The sequence below is a fragment of the Gasterosteus aculeatus genome, chromosome 1 (genome assembly GCF_964276395.1).
Source record: "Gasterosteus aculeatus chromosome 1, fGasAcu3.hap1.1, whole genome shotgun sequence".
In the NCBI taxonomy this organism is placed as follows: domain Eukaryota; kingdom Metazoa; phylum Chordata; class Actinopteri; order Perciformes; family Gasterosteidae; genus Gasterosteus; species Gasterosteus aculeatus.
Genome location: NC_135688.1, coordinates 19,532,589 through 19,555,456, shown reverse-complemented (window position 1 = coordinate 19,555,456; position 22,868 = coordinate 19,532,589). Strand labels below are relative to the sequence as shown.

The following is a 22,868-nucleotide window of genomic DNA, read 5'->3' as shown; positions in this document are numbered from 1 at the left end:
TGGTATTGAATGTTAAGTGTGTTGATATGCCAAACATTTGGCCAGACCCTTCAGGTGAATAGGATACATTAATATAGACCACCATGAAACTTCATGTTTATTACCGACCTCAAGTCAAACTAAAGGTGTATTGTAGTCTGAAAATTGGCATTTCATGGAAGCATACGTTTTTTCTGTCACCACTCTGCAAGAGCAATGATCCTGAAGTAGCAGACACGTGGTGGGAACAGTTGAGTGGTTCAACGTTAAAATGTGTGGTTTTGTACAGCAGGAAGACGAGGACCACACCAGAACCGTCAGCCTTTTATTGCGACGTGTAATCAGAATCAGACGTAAAAGCCATTTATTGCCACAAGTTACACAATGTCTTGATGATTGGTGCGGTATAAGAATAAATATACAAGCAAAAATTAAAGCGATACAAGTAAGTTAAACACTAATGTATGACCCTATTTCCATGGTGAGGAAAGCCCCTGTGCAAAATGTTCCAGGGATGGAGTATTGGGCCAATGAGGGGCTAACGTGGTTCTTGAGACCAATGGAAACAGCGTCACTCCCCCAGCATTCAAAAAAGTATCTCCTCCATAAATGCTCTCTGACTTCCCATCAAAAGGTCCGGAACAAAAAGGGAGCGAGCGCATACGTCACAGTCGTATTACTAAAATATAAATCGAGGTCTCGTGACATTCTGTGAAATATATTTATACAAATGAATACACATGCAAGAACCTACTTGCCAAATGCACACTGAAGTGTTGTGAGCTTCACGGCAGCACCGCTACCTCTAAACAGATGTTGGGAGAACTTAGCCTGTCCTGTGACATCACAGACCATGTTAAGAATCTGACGAGTTTGTGACATCACAGGAGGTTTCCATCAGCTGGCATGGTAGGTTATAAATACAAGTGTGTGGGGGGGGGGGGTGGCTTTCAGTTCCTTTTCTCTTCCGGCTCTTCATTGGTGAGGTATTTGATGTGTGTCCATATACACCATATCTGTGGATATAACCGTTCGATATTAACTTTGGGCATTTTGTCAACATGATGTTGATGCTTTTTAAAAGGTCATTTGTACCTCCACTGACAGAGCCAGGAGGCGGCCTGCAGCCAGCAGCAGCGTCCCCACAGCCTGGATCCAGAGGGGCAGATGCAGCCAGCGAGTCAGTAAACCCCTGTGGGCCCCATAAAGCCACAGGGGGAGGCAGTGCAGCCCGCTCACCACCCACGTGCCAAGAGGTGTTCGAAACCCTAACAATAGCCCAAACACAGTTCGAGTTCAAATCAACTCCTGCTGTCTTTCAATGCATCTCAGGTGCCATCAACATGAACGTGTTCACAGTGACTGGTTACCGTTCGCCATGACGGCTCGGATGAATCGAGGGCTGCTGATGAAACCGCTCTTCCACTGGTCCCCTCTGGCACTGTGGTTACACACAAACACGCACCACTCCAAAGCAGACACCAGCCAGCCCCACTGCAAGAGGACGCAGAGAAACGTTACCACTGCTGCACAACCAGCGCCCACCCGGCAGTTGCTGAGCAGTGGGTGTTCTGCCTTTGTGTCAGTATCAGCTTAAGTAAAAGACAACTACTCATTTCGATAAAGTCATAAAAGCATTGCCCGTGCAGCTATTATAAAACTAAGAAGGAAGCTCATCTCTCACATTCCTTCCATGATCATCATACAGGAGCCTCACGGTTGATGTGTGTACGATACAGTTGGTGTTGAGTGCTCAGCAGCAAACACACCTCAGAAAGACGGCTCCACAGCATGCCTCGGCCCAGGTTGTCCACCACCACGTCCAGCCAGGCTCCAAACCTGGAGGTCTGGCCCAGCCGCCGCGCCGTCCAGCCGTCCACTCCTGCACACACGACATCAGCACGTATTGCAAACACAAAGCTCAGCAAATATCCCCATATATATATCCCTACACCTTCATGGAAAACCCAAGACTCTGCTCGCCACTGGTTCCGTATCATCCATATTACCTTTTAGGGACCATCAGGTTGTCCATCATTTGAACTAATTAATAGGATGCAACTTGATTCACTACATACACTCTGTAATAAAGACCGGGTGTTTATATTTTAGGATGGCTTTACTTCCTAGAGCACCATAGACCGGCATTCTGTACAATATCAGACCTAAATACACCTAAAAGGCATGCGGCTGTGACTAAATCAGCATAACAGGCATATCGTATGACGTTCAGTATCACAATGCACATTAAAATGAAAGGCAGGTGCTATACGTTAGTTACAACTACGGTTCCATTTTTTATTTAGTCTGGAATAAGCGAGTTCCGTTCACCATTGGTTATCTGTAGATGCCAGAATGAACCTCGCAACCTTTACCATCAAGAGCGACGTGTGTTGAGTAGAGAGGGATGAACACTGCTGGAGTCTCCCAGGAGGCCCATGCAGCAAACACAAGGCCGATCCTCAGGTATCCTGGAGGAGACAATCACAAACACAAGCTCCAAGGACGGACAGGTGTGTTGCACCACTTTAATTAGATCCGTGGCTGACATCTTGAACTGGGTCAGCGGATGACACAAATACTAAAGTCCTGAAAAGCGTTAGTGTTTCTCACCAATAATATTTGGCCAGTAAAGCAGAACGTTGCGTCCCATCTCCGAGTCGGATAACAGCGGTACAAACGTGACTCATCCCGGAAGATAAAGATCATGTCTTTGCTATGGACACAAGCTCGCGCACGCTGTCGTGTGCTTAATCTGGAGCTCGAGCGGCTGCGCACAGCTATAGTGGTTTCAAACACGCTCAGAGGCGTGGGCTGTCGTCACGCGCCCACCTTCAAACATTTAAAGCAGCGAAAGGGCGCCATGGACAGGAACTACGTAGTGTGTATGTGCAATTGGATTAAACTGAATGCATAATAGAAAGTATCGCTTTAAAACATCGCTAGTTCCGGGTGCTTGTTCCTGGTTCACGTGCCACTCCATTTATCCACCGGCACAGACGTAAACTAGCGGCGCCGCCACGAGGGGGCGCTGCTTGCGCTTGTCCACAACAAACGCTCCACAGATTCGCACATAAGATGACAGCTCGGCGTGACTGCGCATTATGAGTCAAACGCATCTTTGTAATTAGCGAGAATCGCGGGAAGCACGTTGCGATGTACTGGTGTTTGTATTAAACCGTTTCTTTCTGGCATGCTTATTGTGTTTACCAGCATTCGGAGGAGCTGATCAGCTGACCCGTGGAGTCCGCTCACGTGACAGAACGGAGGCGTCGCTGAAAACATTCGCCCGTTCACCACACACACAAACACACCATTCCACAACAAGCGGATGAGACGAGAGACACATGCACAACGTTTACTTCTCCGCATCGCAATGAAATGAGGGGAGCATGGGGGCCAAAGAGTCGAGGATCGGATTCCTGTCGTATGACGAGGCAGTGAAGAGAGGTAAGCAGCCGAGAAGCAGCGGGCTAAAGCTAAGCTAGCTGTCAGCTTCCAGGCCAGGCCGGCGCGCAGGAGGGGGACGTCCGGGCTTTCCGTTTCAATGTTGAGTTTCTAGTGGCCACGATTGTTGGTAGTCGATAGTAAACTTAAAAAAACACATTGGTTCCGTGAAACCGATAGAATATCGATACAATTCGGCGCAGCAAGATGTCAAAGAATTGAAGTAACCGTTAGCTTAGTTTAACTAACTCTACATGTGCACGTTATGTAGTTAGTACGCTGGGACGCGGTAGGAAACATTTCCTAGTAACGCCAATTAAAGCACAAAGCATGTGTACCGAAACATCGTTGTATGGATTCCGTCCATCGCGGAGTGGGTGATGCAATGTGCAAATGAAACTGACAGCTATTCTACGAGGCGCCAGCCGTCTCTCTCTAAGCAAGGTCACGTAAGATGGTGTGATGTTTTGGACCGTGCTCGCCGTGGCGAACCGTACCAGCCCCGCTCGTTGAGGGGCGAGTGTCCGCTAACGCGGAGGGATGGGCCAGCTTCACGGGGACGTTATTTGGCAAAACAATTCCGCTACCAGCCTCGAATGTGTGCTCACTTCATGGCCAAAAATACGGTGCCCCACGCAGCCAACTCGTATCACTTAAGGAAGTACTATTAATTAATACACACATGGATGTTTGTGCCGTAACTAGCTAGCTGAATGTCCTGCTAGCTCGGCTGGCAGAACGTTAGGTGAGTTAGCTAGCGGTAGCTAACGTTGGGTCGCTGAAGGGAAATGCCTTCAGGCGGCTCCCTGGACCCTTCGTCCGCGGACCCGGAGCGTGGCCGTGGGCGTCTGTGCCGGGAGACGGTGGCTGTAAACGGCCCACGCAGTTCGGCTCAACAACGCACGGCTGTGCTGCCATTGCTGTCGCTGCATAGTCTGACAGTCTGTGGACATTTTTCTTCACTGGGGGGAGTCTGGAAACATAAAGGAGGGGCTCCCGGAGCCGTGCACCAAACGTCAGTCAGTGCGTTTCATTGGTGCCGGATTTAAAGCATTTCGCTCTCGGCTCAGGTGACATGCAGGACAGAATGAGCATAAACAAAGCAGGGTTAAGCTGTGTGTGAATACTGCATGTGCAGTCTGAGTGTGCGCTTATGTAAGAAAGCTCGTAGGATATCTTATCCTTGATCACCTTCGTTTTAAACTTCAATCCCTGTGTTGCCAACAGCTGAACTTTGTCCTCCTTGATTCCTTGTTACACATTCATCCGGGCCATCGTCATACCTTAACCAGGACTGGAGGGAAGCTGGACAGAACGGCCCTTTGCATTTATAATTATTTATGGGATTCCGTTTTGTAATTTCATTGCAAGCAGGATCCTTTACTGTAATTCTTTTAATACCAGCTCCATGGGTGGTTTTAACATTTCTCTCTCACACACACACACACACACACACACACACACACACACACAGGCCATGGAATGATCCAGCCTTATCTGACCAGAACCATGGGCAGCATTCCTAATTCCCACCATAGGCTCGACAAGCGTCGTTTTGAGGTCAGTTTTCATGGAGGCTCTCTAGTAGCAGCAGCATAATGCGGAGGGGACATCTGGGGTCAAACTTCTTTCATTTTGTTTTCCAATTCCAGCGTTGTGGGATTTCTGACAAATGCCCACAGTAGAATGGATATGTTTTAATTACAGACATGAATCTCCTCTTAAGCTTCAATAGTGCACCCAAGTGTCTGATGCTCAACTATTTGAATCGGCTCGTTCTGTTATTTTAGCATATTCTTTCAAAAATAACAAATGCGATCAGTACGGCACACATTTGTCCATCCAACGCGTGATGAATTGAATTATCTTAATGAAAAGGATGAGAGATGAGAAAATCGTGGTGAACATAATCAGTGTGGTTTATGAAACATTTGCCATCCTAAGGTCATCTCATCGTATAGCTACAGTGATACTAAACACACTACCTTTATGAATTGTATCCACTTGTATTGGCACAGAACAGACTTATTTGGTGACGAGCCCAGACAGGTGATGGATACAGCAGTGCGCGCGAATGGGAAAACAAACCGCTGATCATTGGTGTGCAAAATGAGAACGTGTGATCAAGTGTATTTGACAAGAATTCAAAGACAAAGTAGAGCAGGCGGCCCTCAATCAAAAGCTCGCCGGTTAGATTCCCAGCTGCTCTCGTCCAAGTCGATCTGTCCTCAGGCGAGACACAAAGATACTTTACAACTACAAATCCATTTAGAAGAAAGGCACAAGAGTGCAAACATTACTTAAAAGCGCCCAGTCATTTGATTGCCAGTTATGGAAACAGCTGGGTTGCTCGCAAGATAAATGGTAAAAGGTTTATCATTCCTGTAGCGCTTATTTATCCTCCAACACGTTGGGGCTGTCACGATAACTACTTTTGGTTGTGCGATATATTGCACAAAAAGTAATTGCAATAAAAAAATATTGGCGTAATTTTCAGACCATTTTATGCCACTGATCACATAGTCAGCGTGGTTACATGGAGTCGAATAACTGGCTTAGTCGGACTGAAATCGAATTATCCGTTTCATGTAAAGACCTTTGTCCGACTGTGTGCGGTCCGACTACGATCCGACTAACACCCCTGGATAACTCGATCCGATCCAGTTGATAGTTCGACTATTGCGGCATGTAACGGTGAATCGGATGAGGAACTGGACTTTGCGTCTTTGCGCATGCTTGAGATCCCGACGGCGTCTTCTCTCCGTTATCAAATCAGCCAATAGCGCCATTCGCATTCGCTGCGCTCCTATTAGCATCATGCACAGATAGTAGAGGGATGTAGCTTCACCTTGCTCTCCGTTCGCCATCTTTCTCGTAATGTTGATGTTGTTGAGGTCAAGCGGAAATGGCTGTATCACAACTAACAGCGCCACCTATCGTATCGGATATGACATGCTTTCGGCCAATGATTCGATTTATTCACTGCCATGTATATTGGGATAATAGCACTTGCCCCGAAAGATAGCATAGTCCGACTAAGCAAAGATCCCAATTATACCATCATGTAAACACACTGAGTGACAATATAATAGCATAATAATGCAAGTACAGTCCTTAAAAGAACAAAGAAAGTATTTTTATTCGGAATATTCAGACATTGGAAGTGGTGTGAAAAACATCAAATGATAAATACAACCCTTTGTTAACAAAAAAAAGTGTTAACAGGAACTAGACAAAGGCACGGATGCATCAACACGCCATTTCTGCTCCATGATCAGTTTTTAAATTGTATAGCAGATTCTGAGAAAGAAACACCAATATGTTTACCTTTTGGGGCTTAAGGCAGGATCTTTTGGGTGTTTAATGGTTGCATCCATTTGGCTATTAGCGAGTTACTCCATGAGTGTGCGCAATTTCTCACTATCACGTTTTATATTTGCACTGTCGAGAAAACCGTGTGCTTCGTCTTTCTGTTGCCACGGCTCGTTCACGTCTATTGTCTCTCCTCTCTCATTCGGCTTAAAGCCAAAATGTTCCCACACCGGAGCTGATAATACATTTTTGGTGCTGCAATATATAATATTGACTTATCGCGACAGGCCTACTCAACGTGCTTTCTAAAACATGTCAGTTTCATACAGTGATCTCAGAGGCTGCTGTGCAAGGATCTGGATCGATACACACACACACACACACACACACACGATGTATGTGATGGCACATAGAGGAGTTCAGTATTGCCTAAGGACCCTTTTGTATCAGACGACACAACTTACTGTGAAAAGACTCTTCAGAGTACACCTTTTTAAAGCTATAGAGCTTAGAGCTGCTGGATAGCATTGCATGTTGTTTCATCCTTCTCTTTGTGCTGGCCTGCCCTCTACACTGTAATCAGGGCCCCACCAATCCTTTTTTCTTCTATAATAAAGTAGTTGCTGGGAGACTTAAAGCCAGTCTATGGTTGTGGTCAAGGGAGGAACAGTGAGACTAACGGTGAAATAAATGAATAATAATAATGATTCTGATTGCGGGCGCTCTAGACGGCCTGTGATCCAACCAGACAAGGTGCTGCCAGTTAAGAAGCGACTAAAAATACGTGCTGCTTCGTCTATTTCTGAAGAAGACGCAGCATTCTGCAAAAGAGCACATCCAGCTGGGCTACAACTTTATGTGAAACATGGACACAAACTTCTAACGGTGCTCTTTGTCTTCAGGCTAGTGCGCAACAAAGGAGAGAGTAATAATAAACAGATGTGGTCCACGGTGAATTTTGATCTGATGAACTGTGTTGCCGCACATAATAGGCTACTCTCCGTGAAACACAACATCAAGTTAATTCTGTAGAAGCCGGTCTCCATTTATTCATTTAGATTGTATCTGGTGGGCAAAAGCTTGAGTTCTTATTGCATTATCTTGTGTTTTTAAAGCAATATTTTGTTTATAACCATATTTGTTCAAAAACGCTGGTTTGACATAGTAATGGCAAATAATGAATGAGAATTAAAGAAATTTCAGTATTTGTTTTTGTTTTCTTATTTGTGTGCAATTGTATTGAAATACATGGTAAAATGATCCCACCGCCTCTCTGACTGTTTAGTGGCTCTACAATGAAATGGTAGATTTTCCTAGAGTCCCTGTAAACGACATTTGAACCTTTTGTGGTTGACCACCACACAGTCCAGTAGGGCGACAGCCACGGTCATCACCCTCCTCCTCGTACGCAGTCCCCTGAGAACGGCACAGCCTCCCATGTCTGCTTGACGTCAGCAGGCTTTATCAGTCCAGGTGACAGGCCGCTGCTTTGCATTCTTACCGTGTGCATGTAGATTGGCCTAATGCTACCACAAAGGCGTCCAGTGTGGTGTTTGCTCTGTAAACATGTCCTGGTAGGAATCAATGACACATCTTAAAGCTTCAGGAGAAGGAAGGGTGACGGTTGTCTGTCCGATGCGGCACGCTAAGCTTATTAGAAAGCTGTAGCTTCGTCTGAAGTATGAAAATAATATTTCACATATTCAAGATGATTAACTGTGATTCTTGGTTCTCGGGACTAACGGACTCTGTGAGGCGACAACTCGTTGCTAATATGTTAGCTTAGCCTTCTGCTAACTTCCTGAGCCTCTACGGCTGCTGTACTGCAGCCCACTAAATCTGTTCGGGTAACCGAAAAAACAACTGAAAAAAGCCGTAATTTATCCGGCAATAGCCACGTAGCTGTCCTACACCATGGCAAGCGTGTTCAGTCATCAGTTTGCTGCTTACATCGCTCATTTCGGAATGGCTTTATGTTACAGCAGCCACAGAAAACGAGCCCTGTAGCAGCAGCAACCTGCATCACTTCCTGTTGCAAACTAGCGAACTCGCTAGCCAGCTGTCGAATCTCAACTTTTATTGTCAGTTAAATTAAGCCTCATAATCCTTGTCTTATGAGTAATGGCCAGCTATCAGTGCACAACTTCTGGGGAGCTGTTCAGGTGTATGGTGCTTTGCTCAAGGGCACCATGGCGGTGCCCAGGTGGCAAAATGGCACTTCTCTAGCAGCCTATTGGCCCTCCGTGGTCGGGGTGGGGTCTTCAATAGGTGACCCTCCTGGTAGTGAGTTTAACGCACAGGTTAGCCTGTAAAATAATGACACTACTGGTGAATTGGAATAATTGGCTACACCTAATTGTCTTTTTCCCCAACTGTCACTGGAGTGCAGCAAAAACCATGCTTACGCTAAACCAAGGGGATAGTAATATTAAGTATTTGTTATTTTTACACCCGATTAAGGTAAAGTGAAATCTATCAGAACCACAGTCCCTGTTTGTTTCTCTTGACCGTTCACCATGACTTAAAGGTCACTGGCTTGTGTGAGGTTAGTATTTGCGTGGCGCTCCAGACGCCTCGGTTCTCCCGTCGGGGTGTTTCCAGCACGCCCAGTTTATCTCACAGGACAACAAACATTGAGTCACGGCGGCAGGCTTTGTTTGCGGCTGCTCGGCAGCCATGATAACTAAGTAAGGTAACACTGAAATCCTTACTGGGACAGTAGTTCCGAGGCACCGGGAGACACCAACAGAGACCAATGGAACATCTAAGCATGCTTTGCTGTGTATCTGTATATTATGTTCCTGGCTTTGTCTGAAAGATGTGTGTATTGGTGCACTAGCAGAAATCAGGCTCTTTTGTTTGCTGTGCATTCAATGGTAACCAAGAATACCTGCATTGCATTACAGCATCCACAATACACTGTGTTTTCTATAATGTGGACTGCTTTGTTTGTCCAGCTAATTGTAACAATTTAGCTATTATCCGGTACCAGCAGAGATGGGCTATTGTGATTTTCAGTAGCAAAGCCTTTAGATCTTTCTGTCTCTCCAGTATAAGTTGAGTTGGGCCCTCCGATGAGAAGACATTAGACACAGCTGAGATTGTTGCACAATTCATTGATTAAACTCACAACTACAGAGCTTTTGTAAATAAGTGATCCCGTTTAATAGTGTTTGTGAGAGAAAACACACTTTCATAAATTGTCACTTTGGTCCATTAAAGTCCACTTAACTGGAGATTAAAATGAGAATGACGAGAATAAAACTCTGTTTAGTTATTCCGCCATGTGTTTCGCTGTCATCCACTGTTGACCGTGTATGCAGGCAATTTTTCTTGTTCAGTCGAGGTGCAATGACTTAAAAGTCTAAAAAGTTTAAGAGTTTAAAAAGCTTCGAGTAAGGGACCGTCAGCGAGCTGCTTAGTGTCATGGTACAATACAAAACAATGAGGAAGTTCCCTCCATCAGGGCCGATTACAGCGCACTCACGGAAGGAGTTTTTGTACTATATTCCAGACAGTAGTAGTCCAATTTTTGTTCAGGGTTTGCTCTGCAAACGCCGCGTGCAGTAATATAGAAAACCGAGGATGCGATACACAGAAGCATTGAGATCATTAAACGTTCCTTATACAAAGCCTTTGAAGATTAACATCCTAGTGTTTCCCCTACCTCATACCCCCAAACGCAAAGGGATCATTGGGGTTTATTCATGTCTTTTGCGCTAGATGAGCCAGGGAGGGGCTTATCTCCATGGAGCCGTTATCAACTAAGCTATCAATTTCCGCCATGGAAGATATAACCACCACTTCCGCGTTGTACATGTTGTGTAAGTCCTACATGTCCCAATGTAAATGCCTTCCTATGTAGGCTCAGAGGGGTGTATGTCATCTATCCACTATATCTGTCCTTTTGTTTCACCTGTGATTTGGATATCATATTGGCATTGACACAATTCAGACGATAGTAAATCCTAGTATTAAATCAAACACGGCAGCAGCTTAATAGATGATCCGCGAGCAACCGTGTCCTCATGTGACCTAAAGCCAAGTCCTTCTTTTTTTTTTTTACTGTTCACAATACACCAGACTTCCTACTTCTCGTCCTGTGCCTGTCTGCTCGTACCTTACATGACACACGTGTGCTTTATTCTCCGTGCCCTCTGCTGGTCCCCGTGTGTGATTGGCTGCCTAAAGGGTTGCTGAAGCCCATGACTGCACTTGGAAGCTAATCAGTTCTGCACTGTGGGTGGTTTCTACCACACACCCACAGATTAGATGAACATGAACACATATTTGGTACGGCATGAGCAACATGTTGAGGTGGACACCATGCTGGTCTGGGACACCTGGGCCATTAGCGCACTTAGACCGTAACCAGGGAGACTGATGTGCTCTTCACCCGCGCAGGGCCACATATTAACCGGTTTCCCACAGGACTTACGGAGACTGTGGTGGGAGGAACTCGGGCCCCGTACATGGGTCGGGAGGCTCCCCAGAAAGGATCAAGTTAGCTGGATCAATCAGTGCATTTTCAGAGATGAGGATGAAGCACATCTAAAAAATGCTTGGGTGGCGCTTAGGAAATGTCTTAAGACAGACAAGCGTATACAATTTGGAGAGAATAGGGTCATTTTTGAAAACTTTTTTCTGAAAATATTATTTTTTTTCTTTCTCTGCGGTGCCTAGCAACCTGCTGCGCTTGACAGTGAAAGCCTTATGACTTGAAAGACAGACAGAGATGCTTCTTCTTATTTAATTTAATTTAATTAAGGAAGATATTCTTCACTGGAGCACGATATATTTCAGGCGGAGAGAAGAACATTTCCTAATCATTTTAAATTGAATTCAAATCGATTAAGCCATTTACATTTAGCTAAAAGTAAGATTGCAATCATAAGGCAGCGGAAATCAATACAGTCCATACAAACAGCAGTAGCACCTCCTATAAACTTGTATGCATAGACTTTTTTTTTCTTCCATTTAGCTCAGCTCATTTAACTAACCAAAGATATAACAAAATATTTCCAAGCATCAGTAGCTAAATGTTACCGCACACATCGTTCAACTCAATGCTTCTTCCCCCTGGCTCCCTGAAAGAACCAAATTCATAGTCTGTTTATAATCACAGCACAAAACAAGGAGCAAACCAACCAAGTTCAGTTTCATAACTTATCATCTTTAGCTTACTTTGATCCATTTGTGTTCATATTATGAAGTATAAACTATAACTAAGTCTGACAGTTTTCTAGTCATTTGTTTTTACAAACATGGTTACCAACGTAACTTAAGCGATTTCTTGAAACTGAGATGTGATGTGAAGTATTATAATATAACAGGAGGAGGAGGAAGCAGCCTCAGGATGACCCAGCTAGTGTGTCAGAACAAAATACCTCTAACCTTATTCTATCCTGAGCCCTGTTTGCCGGACCATTTTAGAACATTCTGTGATATAATGCATTGTTATTTGCAAATTAGTTAGATAAGGCATTACCAGAAGTGCTCTTTTCAGCTGTCAAGTATATACATTTAATATTTCCCTTAATTCTACTGCATTGCAAATCGGCCCGACTTTATCATCATTTTGTCAACACCTGCGTCTGTTTTGCTTTGTGTAAAATATTGATGTTTCTAATTTGCTCTCCTATCTCATTTTGCTCAAATATGTCTTTTGTAAGTCCCTGTAATGTGATTTCCCCTCGTGTAGCCATGTGAGCAATACCCCTCTCCTATCTGTGCACGTGTTGAATAGGCACATAGCCTTTCATTTGTTGTCATAGAGGCCAAAGGATTGATGTGCTCTGGATAGAAAGCTATATTTATACTGACCTCTCATGCACTCCTCAAGAAACGAAGATGGTACAAATCACAAGCCCACAACATGATACTAATGCATTTCCTTTTGTTCACACTATGCAGCAGCCCTTTAAGTGTTTATTACTCAGGAAGCTGACTAATCCGGATTCTGAAGGAGTCTTTCATCAAACACCTGAATAGTAGTTGCGGATGCAGTTATTCTCCATTTTAACTTCTTTCGATGCTTCTCCGGGCATATACACCTCCAATAAATTAATTTAGATCAAGCTTCATTGTCAAAATAGGTAAAATAAATAAGCATTTTTTTTACCAAATCGTAATCAATCCTAGAAAGCCGTTCCATTTTAATTTTGATGCTCCATATATCATGCCTTAGATCCCTTTTGTTCGTAGTGTAGGCAGCAGTTAAGGACTTAAGGTCGGGAAGAAAGTAAAGCTAAATGCAAATCAGGTATTTGTAGTATTTCAATGACCAAAGAAGTGATTCATGCAAGCTTGTTCTTTGAAGGCCAACTGATGGCAGTCAAAAAGAGTAACGCTCCTACAGCTCTGTGAATGATTAATGGTTACTGAGAGAAACAAAGGTCACAAGTAAGGTTATGTGTGGAAGAGCGTGTGCAACAAGTGTTCCTGTGAAACCCTGCAATCAAATCTTGACTGTTATACTAAAAGCTAGAGATATTTGTTGATGCACACCGTTGAGCAGAAACCACGTAAAATGTGTTCATCATTGATTTCCATTTTTAATCTCTGTATACAAGAGACTGTATAATATTTGATAAAGGAGATTTTAATCAGTCAGGAGATAACAATGCCCTAATTTGGCACAACAGTATTTGTACATCAATTCCATTCATACTGACTTTCCAATAGCTGCATCCAAACAGGTTTTTAGAAGTGTGGTTTATCAGTTATAGTCTCAAGATGCTGCACAGCTTGAGTGGTTTCCAGATGACACGAACAGCACAGTAATATATTTAGCTGACATTGATATTGTACAAACTTGATACTGTCAAACATTGATAGAAAATGTAATGGATTACTGCTCACTGAGCTGCTGTTCACCACCCAGCTGATAAGAAATACCAGTAGCACCAACTGGAAGTTGAATCTAATATTGAATACCAATAGCAGTATCTTTAATCCTTGTGATACGCAGCCTACAATACAGGATTGGGTATCATAGAGTTTTCTAGCCTACAGACCGATGCAATTTGATGTCCAATGGCAGGGGAAATACTGATCTTACACTCAGCTTTTGGCTACATATTCGACTCTATTCACTGAATAGATCTAAAACTCAGCCATTGGCTACACACTACACTCAGGGCCTCATGTATTAGCGCTTTTGCGTGCCTGTACATACAATGCCACGCTTTTACAAACCCGCCGCACGGAGGTGAACGAGCAGACTGCCTCACCCGGAAACTGAAAATGGCAAATTGCTCTATTTTGTGTCGTGCGTGTGCATTAACGGGAGGGTCAAGGGCAAAGTGGGAGCTCCCCATAAAGAGACGGGAGGGGATGCGTAGTCGTCCGCAGTATGTACAGAAACCACCCGTGAGTAAAGCCAGGCTGCTAACGTTGGCTATTCGCAGTGTCAGAGGTTACTCAATAATCCCATATGTAGGTCGAATAAATGGAATAACTGAACTCTACTAGTACAGATACTGTCACTTTTCCTTGACTTAAACCAATCTTCTGTGTGCCAAATCGCTCTTTGGCTTGAGCGTCCACTCCTGAAAATGCTGCAGTTAGAATCCTAGATCTCTGGGTTTGGTTTTGAGTCCCTTTGAAAGTGTTGACTGTGGTGCGGTGAGTGGAGAGGGTTCAATCCCCAACTGATACGTGTCCTGTTTCGTACTGTCCCTGAGCAAGACGCCTAACCTCCAACTGGCCCTTTGGGTAAAGGCGTCAGCTAAGTGCTATGTAATGTAATGTAAAACGCACAACATCAGGGGCACCTGGACACAGACGCCACAACGGGGATAACAAAACACAATAACTCTGGTTAACTGGTTTGAAAACTATTTCCTTTTAATTGTTCATATATCAGCTGTGTCGGTCAAACAATTAAGTCTGTATTTTGATCACATAGCTGCAGTGTAAACACACTCAGATTTTGGGGTAATAGTAGAAATGATTCACGTCAAAGCTGTTCTCATGCATCACCTCCAATTGACGATAACTAAGCTTTTTGTGTGTGTGTGTGTGTGTGTGTGTGTGTGTGTAAGCACATTTGATCCTTTTGTCTATTTTTTGGGTCGTTTCACTCAAAACACAAAAAAACAACTGTTCTTTTTCTTTCTTTTTTTCATATGCTGTGATGCACATGTTCAAGATTGTTTGCATGGCCTTTGAACTCTTCAAATTGTAAATAAATGTAAACATTTGTCTCGTAGAAAATAATGAAACTTGCTCAAGTTACGACAAGATGGATTATTAACCTTTTTTGGCTTGTCTCATGTTAGCACAGAGTTCACAGATAACGTTGGGAGACAAAATGTATTCAGTTTGTTTGTGATGTTCTTTTCCTCTGTTTCTGTCTAGTCACTGATGTTGAATTGAAGCGACTAAAAGATGCCTTCAAGAGAACGAGCGGCCTCACCTACTACATGACCCAGCAGTGCTTTTACAAGGAAGTGCTGGGGGATGGAGTTCCTCATAAAGTTGCAGAGGTAAGCCACAGTAATGTCACACGCCAAGTACTATTAGCCATGATGTTTAATCTAAAGTGATGGTTACACTTAAAGGCCAAAGGCAGCCAGCCAACAACGGGGAAGGTTAAGGCAGGTGGAGTAGAGCATCTGGTGTCCCCTGAAATGTAAATGTCTCTCCTGTAGAAAAGAGATGAGTGGTGGATTCAAGCAGATGAAGTGTTCATGGAGTTTATACCCTAGAAAGTAATCCTTCAGTTAAAAATAAAATTGGAGACGACCTGGGTGATTACGTTGGGTGTGTGGTGGGACCTCGGGATCGATAATGGCCTGAATGGGATCACACCTAAGAGTTCCAAGCAGAGGATAACAGGATAAAGGGGAAGACGTATCTGAGAAGCGAGTGAGCCGTCGTGCTTCTTCTTCATCTGTGAGCACTTGCTCTGGACCCATCGGGTAAAGCCCTTGCATACTGTACCCTATTTCTGCATGTTTTTCTGGCTTTTACCTGAGCCCGGCCTAACAAAAATGACAATTAATGGCAATCGTATGTCATTTATATACAGGGTTAGTATTACCAAAAAATGTAAAAAAATGATAATAATTATGAACGTATATTTTTTGGAATCAAATAATTAGCACGGGCCAATAAGCAAATCCAAATACTATTTACTTTTATTTACTGTTGAACATAAGCGCTTTGGTCTTCTCTTTCCTTCCTCTTTCCTATTGTCACCATGGCAGCAGTTACTGTGGGGACAGCGGCCCAGATCTGAGGTTACTGCTGGTCTCTAAAAACAGAAACGGGGCTGCTACACATTCTGACATTCAGCCCGAGACGGAAATGTTGTTAACGTTCAGAAATCTCCGGGAGCTTAAATGAAAAGTCTATTTTGCGTTTCAAAACCTTCCTCTTTTGCTTGTTTTGTTTGTGTTAATGATGATGTTAAACGGATCCAGTTACGCCATTATCTCTGTTTAAATTGATCATTATCTGTTTCTTGTCAGAAACGTTGACTCGTGCGGTGCTTTTTAAACTCTCTTCATGGTCACACGCGAGCTCAGTCTTGTAGGAGCACCCACTCAGAATGCACTAAGCTAGGGTGACCAGACGTCCTCTTTTCCCCGGACATGTCCTCTTTTTGAGACCTAAAAAATGTGTCCGTCAGGGATTCCAAAAACGTCCGGGATTTTGCATCGTCGTATATTTGTGTTTCTCTGGGTCTTTCACAAACTAGTTATTACGCCCTTACATGTTTTGGAAATGGTGTCTCCCTTACGTTCCCCCTCCTTGCGCGAGCTCTGACTGTAGAGAGAACAGTCATTGGTCGACCGATCTCAATGTTGCCAGATACACGATAATTATCCTCCAAATACGACCATTTTGAGCCTTTGGTACGATACTTCACCATTTCCAATCTGGCAACACTGAGCACTTTGCCGCCTCCACTAGTTGCATTGTTTACAGCACATCTGCAGCCATGCCGAAACGTAAATGTAAGTTTACGGACAAACTAAAAAAAAAAATACCCATGTTTTCGCCCCGGCCGTGATGCTTCAGAAGCTTTTCTTATTTTAATATGTGGCTATATAAAGTATTTATTATTTGTTTATTTGTTATCATTATTGCTTCAATATATGGACAAGACACATTAAAGAAGCGCTGGACTAAATCCCACAAAAAAGATTTGTTTTACATTTGCACTTTGCAGTTTTGTTAAAGTTCAATAAATAGATGTTCATATAGCAATTTGTGTCATTTTTGTCATTTCATTTGTGACATTTGTATGCATTCACATGGTCACGGTATGGCATGCTATACACTAAGCCCCCCCCTCCGTCACGCCCCTGCCATCCTTGCAGACAGGATGAGTCTCCGGTACAGTCTCAGGGAGATCTGAGCTTCTTAAAAAGGTGTACGACGCAAGATTGGGGCTCAACCCTCCCAATGATACAAGTGTGTGCCAGCACACAGTCTTTTGCCTGTAGTGAAAATGTTTTTAAATGTCTAAATGGCAAATGTATTGAAGCAGATTTCATGCAAATCATATGGCCCACATGGCCCTATGATTTGCATGATTAGCTCACCTATCCATGTCCACTTGGGTCCACGTTGTGTGGCTGTCTTCGTACAGCCTAACGTTTGTAACAGTGTGGACTGATTAAACATACTTTACTCCTTAGTCCAGTCCTGAGGATGTCCAGTTTGCCAAGATGCTAGTTTTGAAGTGAGGTTGAGTAAGGAAATCCCTCGTTACCCCCAATAATTTGTTTTTGATTTAATAGACAGCCAAATGGTGTTGAACTCCTGGCTAACAACCAGAATCTGATACGTAAACATATGAATTATGATGAAGGGTATTATAATAAACAGACTATTTTAACGTGTCTATTAAGCCTAACATTTAGGTGTTCTCTATGGCGACATCGATGAGTCGGTCGTGTCATGGATGATGACATCAGCGCAATGAAGCTCAGCATTTACAGTTGCATGTTCCTTTTGCACCACCCTCTGGAAATAGGACCACGTTTTTACCACTGCACATACTCTGGTGCACTTGGAATAACGTCTTCGGTTTGTAGATTTGAGTATGTGTTTATTTTTTGGAGCACAACTTCAATATCAATGACTCTGACGGTGCAAAATATTTGTATTTTCCGCAAAATGTGCAGGATTTGCATATTGGGCTTTTTTCTTTGGTTTGTATGCAAAAAATAGCAAATAGTCTTTGTTATGGTCACAGACTGTAGGGATATTGTATGGGCTTTGGACTCGCTAAATGGATCAACAAACATTATCCACAAAACCAAACTCCTGTGGGGGATTTTGGGGTGATGTGTCAGACTCTGCCATCAAAACCCCACATGAAGGAATCTCTTTAGTCAGAATGCTTTACTGCCAGCATTACAGCAACAACACGTTCCCGTAGATACATGCAGCACAACATCAGGAGAATACGACGCCTTCTCACTCCAAAGGCGACGCAGGTACTGATTCAGGCAATGGTCGTCTCACGCTTTGACTATAGTAACTCCCTCCTAGCAGGTCTACCTGCCATCGCCAATGACCTCTTTAGCTCCGCCACAATGCAGCAGCCCAACTGGTCTTCAATCCACCTAGAATCCCCCACACTACTCCGCTGTCCACATCCGTTTACGAACGTTGGTATTTGCGTACCGTGCGCTAAACCGATCCGATCCAGTCTACATCCAGAACGTGGTCAAACCGTTCTTCCCTGCACGCTCATTCCGCTCTGCATCGGTCAATCTGCTTGTTGCTCCCTCACTGTTTACTGTTCTGGCTCCTAAATGGTGGAATGACATCAGGACAGCAGAGAGCCTTCAGAGCTTAAACACACCCCTAGCGACAATACCTTGAATAGGTAGCACTTGGTAGCACTCACAATGGCACTTAGTAATAGCACTTTATACTTTGGCATTCTTAACGAAGTTGATTTTGTTAATTCTTGTTGTTCTGGTTCTATTCCCCTCTTGGTTGAGGCTAAATGTAATATGACAATGCCAATAGTACTTTCCTTTGACAAGACCGCTGTTTAGGAGGAGACACTAAAACGTACCTAGTTGATCACTAGTATTTAGGTAATTGGTAGTTATGTTTCAATATGCCAATGAAGCATAATCTGGGGCTGCTGTAGAAGCAGTAAGTGTCCTTAAGTGAGACATTGTAAGCTAAGTGCTTTACAGAAGCCAACTGCTCCTCTCACTCATTCAATGGCATGCATGTACCTTTTATGTAACTATTGAAACAACAGCCTTTGTTTTGTTTTTTAAATGTCCTTATTTGCCAGGTTGAGTGTTCTTGTTTCATTTTCTTAGACATAGCATATAAAAGTTTCTTCCAGAGGGAATTTGGAAATCTCTGCATGTTCTAAAAAGTAAGCTATGCAGGATTTATGAAACCGCTTCAGAGTATAGAATGATGCTGGAAGGTTTAGTATACGTACGTTCTGCTGAAGTGGAGATATCTGGTTCCGTCTGAGAAAATAATTATTTTCAGAAAACCCTGGTCCTTTATCACGTTTTGTAAAATGACATTTTGTAAGGAACCACAAGTTGAAAAACAAAAGGGGACCTAAAGTTGCCATGAAACGTCCCCTGTTGATTATTATTAATTAATCATTATTGTTCATTAAGTGTTTGTATTTCCCTGAACTGTTTCAGATGCAGAGAGATGTAGAGAAGTGGCTTCTTGAGCGGCAGGCCTTTTGGCCACTTAGAGCTCACGAATGAAAGGATTCAATCGGTACAGACATGTATGCATACGTGATATGTGTGCTCCGTTACCAGCATCTGTTTAGAACAATCAGAAGAGAAAGGGATGGATGTGTTGAGATGAAGCATAGATGGACTTTGATATCAGTAATCCCTTAAAGTTGGTCATTTAAAAAAATCTCTTTTGAAAAATGGCACAATTTCAATGAATTCAAAAATCATTTTTTTTATTATATTGAAAACATTTCCCACATAACATTACAAAGTTTGTTTTGTAATAATGGTAATAGTTGATTATAATGTTGCATCTCTGATCAAGGCAAAGTGGAAGAAAGGTGGAAGTTTTGATATAAATGGAATAATTTCATTTAGCCAAAATTCACTCTAACTACATGGATGGATGAGTGGAGAGCAGCCATGGGGATGAGGGAATGTTTGGAGGAGAACCTGCAGACAAGGACACACTTATTGAAACCACCGGGGGAGCAGCTCTGCTGGGGTCACCCTGTGTCTCCTCTCCATGCTCACGTCCTTACCAGTGAACATCAAACACACACACACACCGCTCTGTAACCTTGCTGTATTTACCTTGCCTGTATAGACTTTCTCCCTAACTCATTTATTCATTCAAAGGCGCTTAAATACAATTTAATGGAAACTACATGTTTACTATATTAAAGTAAGTAAAAAAGGGTTCCATAGTCCTGCCACTGCAGTGGTGAGCACCCTGCAGCACCCCGCAGCACCCCGCAGCACCCTGCAGCACCCCGCAGCACCCCGTAGCACCCTGTAGCACCCCGCAGCACCCCGTAGCACCCTGCAGCACCCTGTAGCACCCTGCAGCAGCCTGTGAAAATGTCCCTAAATGCTGCGGCTGCAGTCGAGAGAAGAAGATTTGATGAATTGCAGGAATATCACAACATGGAAGTGAAAATAGTATTCTGATTATTAAAAGGGGAGTGCAATCAAAGACGTTCCTGGAATCAATAAATACTTGTGATGAAAAATCTTGGATCCCACTATTGCTCGAAATATTCAATTTAACAACTCTGCCGCCTGTTCGGCTACATTTGTACGTGAATTAATATTTGGCAAATGGCACACAACACGTACACAAAGCCTCTCAAGCCATTTTCAGCAAAGTACTTCATAATAGCTTTTACAAAATGAAGACGCTTTAATTGCATAGCTGCTTGCAATTGGTTGGTTTAGATATTACTATTTATGATGTTCTATCCATCTATATTATACTCTATAAAAGGCCTTAACTTATTCCCTGGTGACAGCTGCTAGTGAAATGTGTCCACACAGGACGTGTTGATCATGAGGTGATCCCGCAGTAGTCTGTTTGTTGTCTAACCGCGTCTCTCCTGTGTTGTAGGTGATCTACACCTCATTCGGAGGCTCTCCTAAAGGGCTGCACTTCAACAATGTGATCGTGGGTCTGGTGCTTCTGACCAGAGGGCGCGATGAGGAGAAGGCCAAGTGTAAGTGTTCCTGTTGAGTTAACAGTAAGTCTGTGTTTGCTGTGTACCGTCGTCTTTTCTTGTTCTGCTAAATGTGACTGTGTATAGATCTACACTACAAAGAACACGATTCATATCATTACGGGAAAACTGGTTAATAGCAAATACTGTACTTACTCAGTAAGCACATTACACGTGACCAGTCACAGCGTGACTCCACCTTCTGTATATTTAGTGTGATGCTAGTTGAAGGGTTGGTTTGGGGTTGTATGAGGTACTGGACCTCCACAGAAAGGAAGCAAAGCATTGTGCTGCTGCTTAGCGTAAGGTAGCCACCATAACAAAGGCTCTTATAGAAGCAACTCAGTTTGAGTGCACTCCTCAGTGTATATTTGTATTTACTTCTTTCTCTATGCTCTCTCCAAAGAGTTTCACTGTAACAGTTATTTTCAATCGTGTTTCAATCGACGTGGTGATTTTTCTTTCTGCCTCTCCGGTTATTCTTGCTCTTACAGCTGTGGTGGATGTGCTGCAGGCAGCTCATCTATCAGGACGTTATCGACCTCGGCTACATGCAGGAGGCTGGCCCTCCTGGGATAAGGCTGGAATCTCTTCTGACACTCTTTGTGTATGTGTGGGTGTGTGTCTGTGTGTGTGCGCCCACAGACCTCTTCAGCCTGTTTGCCAGCGATCTAAGTGGGCACGCAGCCAGGGAGGATATAGAAGCAGTTCTGCAGGTCCTGGATGGAGAAGTTCCGACCTCCCTCAAGAAGTGCTTCAGTGAGGTCAGCAAATGTCACCACAGAGATGTGTGTATGACACATGTCCATCCATCCCAGTCATCGCCTGCATATCGCCTCCGTTATCTCCATTGCATTACAGAGAGTTATTCTACAAGTTAGAAGATTATAGAGATCAAAAGCGCAGACAAATCCATACTATGGTAAAGACATATATCTGACACATTGTACGCAGAGTGGGGCATTCGAAATTTGGCCCTTTTTATTTTTTACGAGCTACTAGACCTCAAGAGTCGAATGTCTTGATTCAAAACTCAGTCAACATGCATATTGATAGAACACTGAGTGTTGATTGGGAGAATGCAACGCGTGAGACTGACGTTACGCCATGAGCCATAGAGCCATAGACATTAATGAGCCATAAACTTAATATCTCAGTTTCCTGAACTACAAAAACATTTAGTCCACTCTTGGTTGTTCAGTGGACTTACAAAGCGGACGCACTACAGACGGTGACTTACACAGAGAACTTCAACCAGACAATCAAGTTATATTTTGGTCATCCATGTATTCGTCAGTTCCGAATGGAAAGCTACACCCGTAGGTATCTGATGACAGTAAATCCCTGCTGCCACCTAATAACATTTCACATGCGGACTCTTGTATTGCTTCTTGTCCCCTTACTCGAGGGGTGTTTAATTAAAATTCAACAAGGTGCACAAAATCAACAATATCCAACTTACTTATGATAAATAATAATAATACATTTTATTTCTAAAGCAGACATTTAAAATCAAAAGCGCTTCATACCACTTAGCTGTGTGTGTTGTTGCAGGGGGACAAGGTGAACTATGAGCGCTTCAGGAACTGGCTGCTCCAGAACAAGGAGGCCTTCACTCTATCCAGATGGCTCCTGTCCGGAGGAGTGTGTGTCACGCTCACAGATGACAGCGACACGCCTACCTTCTACCAGACACTGGCTGGCGTCACACACTGTAAGTCCCAAACACACACACAACAAACTCCGTGGCTTTGCAAATGGGGCATGTGCACATAGGAACCTGTGTTTACTTGTTGACAGCAGCCCACCACCACCAATCAGGGTTACATGCATGTTTGTTTATAAGCCTGCTGTAATTAACTTCCCAGAACACAGAGAACACTCCGTCTAATATGTCTATTTTAGTTGTATTTGTTTTATTTGTGTAGTTGTTGCTGTGAGC

The 22,868-nt window shown here is 43.5% G+C and overlaps 2 protein-coding genes across 21 annotated transcripts in view; one reads left to right on the top strand and one right to left on the bottom strand.

Moving 5' to 3' along the window:
* Positions 1-291: 291 nt before the first annotated feature.
* LOC120829924 (uncharacterized) lies at positions 292-3,200 on the bottom strand. The gene is made up of 6 exons (XM_040194577.2): positions 2,593-3,200; positions 2,355-2,450; positions 1,749-1,861; positions 1,350-1,473; positions 1,075-1,247; positions 292-995 (listed from the first exon to the last, which is right to left on the bottom strand). Exons 1-6 carry the CDS (start codon positions 2,630-2,632, stop codon positions 930-932), a joined length of 612 nt encoding a protein of 203 aa, XP_040050511.1. The 5' UTR covers positions 2,633-3,200; the 3' UTR covers positions 292-929.
* A 62-nt stretch (positions 3,201-3,262) lies between these two features.
* Positions 3,263-22,868, top strand: part of usp32 (ubiquitin specific peptidase 32) — a 41,290-nt gene continuing 21,684 nt past the window's right edge. For 13 of the 20 annotated variants that reach the window (XM_040194227.2, XM_078098531.1, XM_040193968.2 and 10 more), the window contains exons 1-5: positions 3,289-3,429; positions 15,100-15,227; positions 20,821-20,926; positions 21,572-21,690; positions 22,481-22,640. In XM_040194227.2, the coding sequence (XP_040050161.2) occupies positions 3,372-3,429; positions 15,100-15,227; positions 20,821-20,926; positions 21,572-21,690; positions 22,481-22,640 (571 nt within the window). In that variant the 5' untranslated portion in view covers positions 3,289-3,371. Of the gene's footprint in view, positions 3,430-15,099; positions 15,228-20,820; positions 20,927-21,420; positions 21,691-22,480; positions 22,641-22,868 lie in introns of all 20 variants that reach the window. The other 7 variants (XM_078098538.1, XM_078098536.1, XM_078098537.1 and 4 more) reach the window with 2 other exon arrangements.